Source organism: Haliotis rufescens, unplaced genomic scaffold (assembly GCF_023055435.1).
Source record: "Haliotis rufescens isolate VD_foot unplaced genomic scaffold, xgHalRufe1.0.p SCAF_13, whole genome shotgun sequence".
NCBI classification, from domain to species: domain Eukaryota; kingdom Metazoa; phylum Mollusca; class Gastropoda; order Lepetellida; family Haliotidae; genus Haliotis; species Haliotis rufescens.
The window spans coordinates 12014810-12026950 of record NW_025963813.1 but is presented as its reverse complement, the minus strand read 5'-3'; the positions used below and the strand labels follow the sequence as shown (position 1 = coordinate 12026950).

The window sequence follows — 12141 nt, the reverse complement described above, 5'->3', positions numbered from 1 at the left end:
CATCATGAGCATCGATCTACGAATTTAGGATACAATGACATGCATCAACCAAGTCAGATAGCCTGACTACCTGATCCCATTAGTCCCCTCTTTTACAACAAACATTGGTTGCTGAAGACCTATTCTAACCAGGATCTGTACTAAACTGTGTGCAGTACTTTTGGAAGGAGTGAGTGCCCGCCAGCCAAATTTAACTAGATCACCCCACATGTTGCAGTCAAGCAAAGGCCTGTTTGAATTCAAATGTGGAACTCATCTATCCAATCAGTAAGAGACTATTTTCAACAGCTGCTATGTCCGGCAAGGTTAGAATTTTTAACAATTACAGCTGAATTAGAAATGGTACATTTCAAGAAAAATCAAGCACCTATGGTTGATTGATACATGCTGTTGAAAGAAGCACATAAGTCATCATTGTTGATGGTAATTTGAATGGTGTATGATACCAGGACGACATTGTTCAATATCATGTTCTATCCTTTGTGCAAATGCTGGGTGCAAATCACGTTTCAGCAGGACAATGCCTGCCCACACTTGGAGATGTTGTAACAAAATTGTGTGAGGCAGCACATCATTGCTGTAATGCCATGGCCAGCTATTTTTCCTGACCCCTCCTCCATAGAACACATCTGGGATGAGATGAAATGACGTCTACAATAGGACCAGAACCAGCCGGTAATGCAACAGGTGTCTTCAATGCACCACTGCTGCCTCGCCTGTGTCAACGCAAATGGTGGTCATTCCCAATATTGACATTGTTAACTGAGTTGTTACACCACCCCTTTAACGTGCGTCGCTCTGTCTCCTGTTACCAGGTATGGGTTTTGTCAATGAATTTGTTATGATAAAAACATTGATCACACGAATGAACAAATATTGTTATTTTCTATATAACATGGACACAACTTTTCATGAAGCTGTTACTATTTTAATATGTATACTAACATCTACTGAAATGAATTCCAGATACAGGACAGGTGATGGTGATTGCACTTATAAAGCAACATGCATGAGTGTGTGTGGCTCCTTGTACTAGTCCATGCTGAAGCCGATTTATAGTGCTAGCCCACTGAGATACCATGCCGCAGTATAACATGAAAACCCCACTCAGATACAGTATACTGACTCCGAGCCGACCAGTCCTTGTTTATAGGTCCTTCATGCCGAGCGCCAGACTGGGTAACAACAAGTACCATCTTTTAACGTCTTTTGGTATGAAGCGACCAGGGATCAAACCCATGACATCTGCTCTCCGGGCGGACGCTCTACCACGAGACCACGGAGACAGTCAATTCCAAATACAAGTTTACATTGTCCAAGTACTGAGCACAGACTGATGGCGCACTGTAACTTGCAGTTCAGAGAAGTACTCCCAAGTGCTGCTGATGTCCAACCCCAGATTGGCCTTGTGATCATGGGTGGGTCAGCACAAAGTTGCTTACATCACATTCTAAATACTCACCACCATGATATGCATGGATTGTCTCAAAAGTGGCATCTTTCCACTCCCACACATACATCAATGAATGCAAAAGTCAAGAACTGAAATCAAACATTGCTTTTATTAACAAAGTCAGCCCAAGAGCTCCAAGAAAATAAATTGGTAATGAATGATTTACACTATGAAGAATTTACCCCCTTGATCATTTCTACTGGACGATGAAAACAAATAAAAATAATGTTTCTGCGGGGTGGGGGGCAACTGGGATTTTGTATGGAGACTGTAAGACTGCATATATTTTCAGCTAAACATGCAAAATAGAACCCACATATTTTTTTAATTGAAACTATTAGCCTTAATGCTTTTGTTTAAATCATCTTGCAGCAATCTTGTAATTCTTTTATTATTTCAAGCAATTATTTTTTTTTTTTTTATAAAATCCCAGCACCCTTCTCCCCCTCGAAAATGAAATGGTCCTTTGTGTCTTAAAAGGTGTTCTATTCCAATGGAACAGATCTGTAAATGCTTAAAATAATGATAGATATACCAACAATAAGAACAACACTAAATCCAAACAACTATAAGATCTTGCCACTGTTTTAGGATTCCACCAATAATACTGTTACAGGTATGTTAATTACTCAAATAAGTGTGAGTGAATTGGTTTTATCACTCAACTGACCTACATTTTTCATATTTAGAGGAGGCCCCAAGGGAGCCTACCCAGGGACCAGTCAAAATGGCCACATGTTGGAAAACACATTTTGGAAAGTGACCATGAATGTAATTTAGGAGGCTAAAGATGCCACAGTGACCAGTCACCAGGCATCCTTAGTCTAAATTAGCCCAAATCCAATACAAGGGGACTTGAAACTTAGGCCCACCATAACTCACATGCAGACTTTGATAACACTATAATAGAAATAAACCAAGAGCTCCAGATAAGCTGCGTATCTGCGTAAAATACGCATCAGAAATGCTGAAATACGCAGTAAAATAAAATCCAAGCATATCAAATACGCAATGAACATTACAGATACACTACAAAAATAAAACTTGTGCGTATCATCAAAATATTGTGAAGTAACCCTGCGTATTCGATTAGCAAATCAGCAACTTATTTTGAAATTATAAACGGGCGTCCTGTCAACCTTGCCAAACTCCAAGATGACAGTTACATCATGATCATTTGCCATAACACTTTCTTGTGGAAGTATCGTGGTAGTTTTGAGTATAAAGCTCTTGAACCCACAAGACACCAGTTTGCAGGGACTAGATATATAGTGTTTTTAAATATTTAACTTAAATACCCACATGTGTAAAAACTAGTGGGTAACAGAAATTTGAATACCCAGATAGAATGACGGATACCCAATTATTTTAAAATGCATGGATAAAATACCCACGATGCCAAAAGCTTATCTGGAGCTCTGAAACCTGTGACAGGTTTCATATAATTTGTCTTCAAAGAGGTCAACAGAAGGTGGATGGTTCTACTGGTCAAAAGACTATCTCTGTTCATCAGCTTGATATTCACTAACATGCTGTCACATTACTACTCTCACGACAGTTCCCTTCGTCATTCCTGAGTGTGAGAGCTGGGTTTAATGCTGCTTTGAACAGTAATTCAGTTACATCATGGCGTGTCAGCTTCATGTGGGAACAAAGCCCCAAGTGATGTAGGTCTCACAAGTTTACCACTGTGGTAAAAACCCAGAGGACGGGTATGGTGCTGACAAACCTACAAACATAATCGGGCGTGCCCAAGGGATGTTACTCCGCAGAGCAAATTGCGGCTCATAAGATGACTGACCCAAGTTATTCCAAGCATGAAAGGTAAAACAACAATATCTAAAGAGTCTAGGGGCCCACTTCACAAAGCAATCATATACAGTCAAACACTCTTGTGTCAAACTTTGATAAATCAAAGGTTGTTGGGTTGGGTTGTCCCTAAGGAAAAGCTTGGTCTCTGTGTATTCCTTCTTTGTTCATCATTATTTAACCTCTCATTTGTCGAATTGAATGTGTGGAAGTTACTGTTGTTATTTTTCAGGCCCAGCACAAATTTACTCTGATAAGCCAGAAATCTCCACTGCATTGTCAAAGGCCTATTGTCTTCTTAGTCACACACAGTGACTCCTTACTCAAAAGGAACGTTTACTTGATGAGTCTACCAGGGATTAACAGGTCATTTGATCAACACCACACACAGGAGTGAATGGAGTCATGTGATTGTCACATGTTTATCTTGTGACTACAAATTATGGAATGTGTCACGAATAAGGATTTGCGTTGATAGTCTTTTTGTTTCACTAGTGTTATAAAATGACGGATAGATACCAAAATCAATCAATACGGTTAGCAACATCATTGATGAATCTTGTGAAGGGCCTGGTGTTATCAGGAGGATAACTGGATCAGATGTTCCTTCACCTAAAAAAACGTAAATTAACAGTCAAATCGATCTAGACTAATATTCGTCCGACATTTGACTGTTTACTCAGAAATGATTCCTATTTCGTTTAATCATGTGTTAAGTTTCATATAAGCTCGTGATGCAGATGGTGAATGTGAGCTTTGATTCAATTACTATGCCATTATTGCCAATAATGATGAATAACATAAGTATTGTTGGTAATTTTTTTCATTTTGTCGTTGTTTGTTTGTCGCACGTTTCGATTTATTCATTCTTCATGTCAAGTTATTTTTCGGTAATGTCGAACCTTGGATAACTCGAAGTACTTATGTAGGTCCCTTCAACTTCGACACAGAGGTGTTAGACTGAACTTTAACATAGACTTATGACAGACCATCGTAGTGCGCACATACTCGCTTTGTGAAATGAGTTCCTGTACATTGTTCCGATCAACAGAATGATCTTCATCAAAGTCTGGAGAACAACAAATACATCATGTTGTCTTCTTCTTCCTCTTCTCCCGTCTCTTCACCACCTGGTTCAGCTGGCGGATCTGGTCACTGAACTCTTCCTCTACTTTCTCAGCCTCAGCTCGGATCTGAGCCAGCATGGTCTGCTTCCGCTCTTTCAGGATTTGCTCACTTCTTGTCTGAAAACAAGGACTCAAAGATTACCACTTTCAGGAATTGTTCACTTCTTGTCTGAAAACAAGGACTCAAAGATTACCACTTTCAGGAATTGTTCACTTCTTGTCTGAAAACAAGGACTCAAAGATTACCACTTTCAGGAATTGTTCACTTCTTGTCTGAAAACAAGGACTCAAAGATTACCACTTTCAGGATTTGTTCACTTCTTGTCTGAAAACAAGGACTTGAAGATTACCACTTTCGGGATTTGTTCCATCCTTGTCTGAAAACAAGGACTTGGAGCATACCACTTTCAGGATTTGTTCACTTCTTGTGAACCATTTTGCTCAAAGTTGAAGAATCTTACTTTTTTAAATGCAGTGCTATTATGATATTGAATAAAATGATATAATGCAAACAAGTCTTTTCTCTTTATTTGACTTTTTCATCAATGAACTACAAGTAAACTAAAGCAGAAGTAATCTTATTAATAATCTGTGATAAAGTGGGAACTTGAATTCCAATTTGGGAATTTTTACCGTACTTGCTGATGACCCGGGGTTCAATAATAGCCTCTGAGAATGACTAGATTTGTCCCCACCTATGTCCTAAGTTAATGTCCTAAGGACAATTTCCCTTGAGACAAAGTAACACTACTAAACCCAGTCAAGTGTACAATCTGTGTATCTTGGTGAAGTGCATATGCACCAGAGAGATTTTGAAATCATTACATTTTTGGGCAAGTTAATTTTATTTTGGGCAAGTGAAAGGGGTTAATGATCACTTGCCCTGAATCCAGAATACTTTCTCAGATTTAAACAAAATTTCTTTAAAATAAAGTAAATTATTAACAATAGCACCTTGGCCCTGTAGCTCACCTGGAAACATAGTCAACAGTTGATAGCCAAAATTTGCTGTAGGAAATTGGATTTGAACCTCTTGAACAAATTGGGATGTAATAATAGTTATTAACAAGCATGTGAAGTTGAGGAGATGATGTTTACAGTGGAAGACACTTTTGCATTTGATTTTTGCATTTTGAGAGGATTTCGGAGCATGGTCCAAGTCAAAATTTGTAAATTGGAATGTGTGTTGAGCCGCACTAATAACTACTCATGTACCAAATTTTATTATGCAGTATATTTTGCACAAACATGGAGTAATATCAATAAACAGCTTTTTTAATATGGCCGACATGGAGGCCATTTTGAAAATCGGATTTGAGCCACTTGAACAAATTGGTTTGTCAAGTTGGAACAAGAATGTGAAGTTTCTGCTTCATTGGTCCAATGGTTCCTGAGAAGATGTTTATGACAGGCGACAGACAAACAGGCCATGAAATAAGCTCACTTGACTTTCAGTCAGAAGAGCTTAAAATTAGCATCATCATACATCAATTTGAGAGCCATGAATTGTAGTCTTTCTGCATCAATATATATATATATATATATATATATATATAGAGAGAGAGAGAGAGAGAGAGAGAGAGAGAGAGAGAGAGAGAGATATTTAATATACTGTTATGTATGACCAGTGTTAGCTGTGTTAATTTGCTGAACAAAACAATTTGCTAGATTCATTACCAGTGTCAGACAGAAGGGGTGGAAAACAGTTTATACTTAAATATGCATAATGTTGCATCCTCTGAATGACTCTTTAGCTCACCAATAATTCCAGGGCTTCTTCATTTTCTTTAGCTCTTTCAACCCTTCTCTTCAAATTTTCTGAAGCTTTCGTCTGATACAAAGAAATGAGTGTCACCATTTGTGCTAAATTGGAGTATCATACATTCTTTTGACCTGCAAACCATTACCGTATTCGACGTAATAAGCCTGCGCTATAATAAGCACCCACGGTTGGCTAATATATTGGCTAGTGAACAATCCCAATTAGCACCCCTTCCGATTGATCAATGTACACATGACTTATTTATTTGCATATAATACGCACTTGTGTGTTATATGCACCCTTAATTATGGGCAATTAAATTCTGGAAAATTATATCTGTCTTATTTAAACATTTCAGACTGTCAGCATAAACCATGAAAATTTATCTTTCTACTCTGTTTTTTCCCACCAAAATAATATTCTAATAAGAGCCCCCTATTTCTAATTTTGAGAGGGCCCTGGGCGCTCATTACATCAAATACGGTATGTTTGTAATAGTTGTACCAGTTGTGACCATCATGATTTTCTGATCAATTTGTCCTACACTATCTATGACCAGTTGACCTTACAAACACAAAAAGGTATAGAAGCATCACAGATTATCATTACAAATACAAACCAAACTTCAAGGTAAAGATGTGCTAGCAGACACAAAACTAATGTTACCTTCCATTACTATTTCTTCAGTAACACTTTACAATGATGAGATTATTATTCATTCAACAGTATAAGCTGCAAGGCATTATTGACTTTGCAACCTGTTCCCTTGACTCTATCTCCGACAGACAGCAGTGGGGCTCCATACAGTACCTCCTAGGCACCCACCAAGCCATGGCCTCTCCCACTGCCAGTCTCCACTCAACTCTCTCTGCTCAAGATTGTCTGAAGTAGCAGGAACTCCCACAGGCACCCACCCATGCCCTACCAAACACTGGCCTCCCACTGCCAGTCTTCACCTCAGACTGTCTGTAGCAGGAACTCCCACAGGCACCCACCCATGCCCTACCAAACACTGGCCTCCCACTGCCAGTCTTCACCTCAGACTGTCTGTAGCAGGAACTCCCACAGGCACCCACCCATGCCCTACCAAACACTGGCCTCCCACTGTCAGTCTCCACCTCAGACTGTCTGTAGCAGGAACTCCCACAGGCACAACCCATGCCCTACCAAACACTGGCCTCCCACTGTCAGTCTCCACCACAGACTGTCTGAAGTAGGAACTTCCACAGGCACCCACCCATGCCCTACCAAACACTGGCCTCCCACTGCCAGTCTCCACCTCAGACTGTCTGAAGTAGCAGGAACTCCCACAGGCACCCACCCATGCCCTACCAAACACTGGCCTCCCACTGCCAGTCTCCACCTCAGACTGTCTGTAGCAGGAACTCCCACAGGCACCCACCCATGCCCTACCAAACACTGGCCTCCCACTGTCAGTCTCCACCACAGACTGTCTGTAGCAGGAGCTCCCACAGGCACCACCCATGCCCTACCAAACACTGGCCTCCCAATGCCAGTCTCCACCTCAGACTGTCTGAAGCAGGAACTTCCACAGGCACCCACCCATGCCCTACCAAACACTGGCCTCCCACTGTCAGTCTCCACCTCAGACTGTCTGAAGTAGCAGGAACTCCCACAGGCACCACCCATGCCCTACCAAACACTGGCCTCCCACTGCCAGTCCCCACCTCAGGCAGTCTGAAGTAGGAACTCCCACAGGCACCACCCATGCCCTACCAAACACTGGCCTCCCACTGCCAGTCTCCACCTCAGGCTGTCTGTAGCAGGAACTCCCACAGGCACCCACCCATGTCCTACCAAACACTGGCCTCCCACTGCCAGTCCCCACCTCAGGCAGTCTGAAGTAGCAGGAACTCCCACAGGCACCACCCATGTCCTACCAAACACTGGCCTCCCACTGCCAGTCTCCACCTCAGACTGTCTGAAGTAGCAGGAACACCCACAGGCACCACCCATGCCCTACCAAACACTGGCCTCCCACTGCCAGTCCCCACCTCAGGCAGTCTGAAGTAGGAACTCCCACAGGCACCACCCATGCCCTACCAAACACTGGCCTCCCACTGCCAGTCTCCACCTCAGACTGTCTGAAGTAGCAGGAACTCCCACAGGCACCACCCATGTCCTACCAAACACTGGCCTCCCACTGCCAGTCCCCACCTCAGGCTGTCTGTAGCAGGAACTCCCACAGGCACCCACCCATGTCCTTCCAAACACTGGCCTCCCACTGCCAGTCTCCACCTCAGACTGTCTGAAGCAGGAACTTCCACAGGCACCCACCCATGCCCTACCGCCTCCCATAAACCGGCCTCCTCCACAACCTCTCTCCGCTCCACCTCAGACTGTCCGAAGTAGCAGGAACATCCAACATTCCTCTTCCCCCTCCCATAAACCAGCCTCCCACTGCCAGTCTCCACCCACCTCTCTCCGCTCCACCTCAGACTGTTTGTAGTAATGGGGACAACCACTGTGTGTCCGTGGATGCCCAAGCTGCTTACAGTTCCCACATCGGACATTTTTCACAACTGGTGACTTGGACGGACTTTCCATTGTCTGCTTGTCCTCATCACCAGCCTCTGTAACTGATTCAACATCCAAGCTGACTGATATGTTGAGACACTGGGAACAGAGCTGATTCAGTCCCTTATTTATTCAATCTCTTTAAATTCAGATCATTTACTCCAAGACAATACCTCTCTGCATCTGAGGTCACTTCAGGTGTAATCAGCCAATCAGCATTGATTCTTCAAAAATTTTCAGTACGAGTGTGCGTAGCCTTCAGATCCCCGTATCTGTTTTTCTGTACCTCAAAAATGATTATGGTCACAGGTTTCAAATGGCAAAAAAATTCAGAATATTTTGGATATTCTATACATCCTGTCATTACTGAGCGCCATGGCACCTACAACCAAAGGATGTATTTTCAAGTGTATATCTATATTCTGTGGTGGTTTTCTGTTGGTAAGGCCAACATTTCCGAATAAAGGAGGTAATTAAAAGAAAGAAAATCGTTTTAGAATGCTGTGATCTGATTGGCTGAAGAACCCATGTATCCTTCATTTAGACTGGGAGGTCAATATTGACTCGGTGTTCACTTGACGGGACCTCAGATCTTGACTCAGAGAGGTATCGTATCTGCGTAAAAGATCAGATTGTAATCAGAATGTTTTTTATCATAAATAGTAAGGCGATGAGGCTTCTAAGTTAAAAATAAATCAATCTCATTAAAATCAGATCTTAGTTTTCGCTTCTGCTAAACAAAGATCTTAGGACATCCCATTACGGGTCACATCAGAACGACCTTTCGCGAATTTTGACCGACCAATGAAATGACTGACAAGAAATCAACATGAGCCAATCAGAAGGCAGCTTTCTCGAGCTTTACGACACTATTATCAAACTGGCGACTACGCTTCAAAACATATTTTGACGTATTCTCGATTAAAAAAATTAAAACTGATAAGAAGAACACACTGGAATGGCTTATAGATGGCCTAGATTGTATGGGTATAATCATAAAACCCGTAGCTGTCGTTCAGAATACCCTCTGTTAAATATTTCATGGTTGCATGGTTAGAAAACACATTCCTACTGTGACTTTCATGATCTGGTAAGCGACGCTCTGATTGGTTGGATGAAAGGTCGTTCTGACGTGACCCTTAATGTGATTGAAAATAAATACAACTCATGATTGAGTAAGCCTCGACATAACCAATGGGACTTGGTCATTAAGCAATATTCCAGCTATCTGAAGGTGGTCTGAAACTCTGGAGTCTGGACCAGTCTATCAAGTGACCAAAAGCATGAGCAACATTCTCAAGCATGGCACACTTGCAACCTCGTCCACCACTCAATCCACATGGAGCAAATTAACAAACCATGGTACAACAAATCTTCAAATGCCTGTTACACATATACAACAGTGGTTGAAGGGGGCTGCTTGGGTCCTGCTACTTTATGAGGCTTAAAAAAATAAAAGAATTGGTTCTCTGGCAATGACTTTTCAAAATATAGTGCGGGCAGGCAGTGTTGTTTTTTTTTTGGGGGGGGGGGGGTTGTTCAAACTAGTGTGTACCACCAACCTGTGAAAGGGCCTCCCGACATAAACAAGCATATAACTCCTTTTGCCGTCATGACCATGAGTGAGTGAGTGAGTGAGTGAGTGAGTGAGCGAGCGAGCATGGTTTTATGCCGCTTTTAGAAATATTCCAGCAATATCACGGCGGGGGACACAAAAATGTGCTTCACATATTGTACCTATGTCGGGAATCAAACCAGGGTCTTCGGCGTGGCTAGCGAACGCTTTAACCACTAGGCTATTCAACCGCCCCAAGATGAGCAGTGAAGAAGTGCACATGTAAAGGGATGTAACTGCATGCTATATTGGTTCGCATTGTTTTAAAGTATTAGGATTGTTATGGATTTTTGGGGAAAATGGAAATAAAACGAAACGTGCGACAGACTTTTGATGATGCAGGCAGTGCATGAGAACCAAGACTATTATTATTTTGAGAATATTGTACAACTTTTAACATTAAGGTCATAAAAGGATCTGATTTCTTTCAGGTGTAATTTAGGACACCATAAATTGTTATCACTTCACAATTTCAATACACAGTCCTTCCATTGCTTACTATGCTTGACAATACTTCAATCTGAAGAGTGTGAGTACAAGCCAACATGTTGTCAAGCATGACAAGAAATGAAATTGCAATCCATATTTTACTACCAAAAGACAATGTTTTCTGAGGTCATAGTGAGTGAGTGAGTGAGTCTGGTTTAACGCCGCTTTTAAAAGTATTCCAGTTATATCGCGGCGTGTCAGCTTAATGTGGGAGGAAAGCCGAAGTGATGCAGGTCTCAGACATTTACCACTTCGGTGAAACCAACGAGCACGGGTATGGTGCTGACAAACCTAGTAACATAATCGGGGCGAACCGGGATTCGAACCCACAATCATAGCTTTCTGGCGTGCCCAAGGGACGCAACTCTGCACAGTAAATCGCGGCTCCTTAGACGACTGGGCCACCCGTGCCCCCCGGAGGTCATAGCTCATGTAGACTGGTGGCACATGCTGTTTCCTGACAGAAGACATATTTTGAGTAAGCATTTGATGTCACCATGTTGCATTTTAATCATTTTTGTTTCCTTACTGTCAATGACATCATTGCCATCTTCAGTCTTCAACCCAGGAACAACATCTGATGGGGACAAACTGTCACTTGTTTTGTCACCTAAGCTCTTGAACGTTGATGAGGCTACAAATTGGAGAAAAAAGAGTACATCATTCATTGTCGTTTTCTGGTCTGCATTGAGAGTATGTAATATGATTGTGAGGTACATATTCTTAAAATAGAAATGACTTAATGCAGTGGTTTTCATGAAAAATGGTGAATTCGTTAAGCTTCTGATCATCTTCCTGAGACAAGGGCGTTACCTGACTATAAAAGTCCAGTTTCCACCCTTGCCGAACTAGGCTGGAATCCCGGAGTTACATTTTGGCTGGACCAACGAATGTGTGGAGTCAGATCAAAATTGTGTTAGGAACAAGACATCCACTTCGTAAGCATACTCAAGTGATTTGCTGCACTTTGCGGGGTAAGACTGTATTATAACAATACAGATCTTGATTGTCGATCCGATTGTCTTGACTGGGCACCGCCATTTTGTTTGAAGCAAATGCAAGTGATATAAGAGGTGGAATCTGATTGGTCAATAGGAGGGACAGAGAAGGGACATAACTCGTAATAGCCACTGGTGGCCCTGCGATAGAGCCTGGAGATTCCAGCCACGTTTGGCAAGGGTGTAAACTGGACTTTAATAGTCAGTTAATTCCCTTGCCTTCTAGTATGCCAATGCCTTAAGAGTGACAGAAGCCTATGATCGTGGGTTTGAATCCTGGTTAGCTATGATCATGTTTCAAAGTTTGTCAGCACCAAACCCAGCTCAGCAGTTGATTACTGTGGAATGAA

At 42.0% G+C, this 12141-nt stretch overlaps 1 protein-coding gene across 1 annotated transcript in view; it reads right to left on the bottom strand.

Moving 5' to 3' along the window:
• Nucleotides 1–2540: 2540 nt before the first annotated feature.
• The window catches only part of LOC124139143, a 39549-nt gene continuing 29948 nt past the window's right edge, over nt 2541–12141 (bottom strand). The window contains exons 20-23 of the mRNA XM_048394193.1: nt 11323–11427; nt 8591–8751; nt 6149–6220; nt 2541–4506 (exon numbers count right to left, since the gene is read on the bottom strand). Of these exons, the coding sequence (XP_048250150.1) occupies nt 4351–4506; nt 6149–6220; nt 8591–8751; nt 11323–11427 (494 nt within the window). The 3' untranslated portion in view covers nt 2541–4350. The remainder of the gene's footprint in view (nt 4507–6148; nt 6221–8590; nt 8752–11322; nt 11428–12141) is intronic.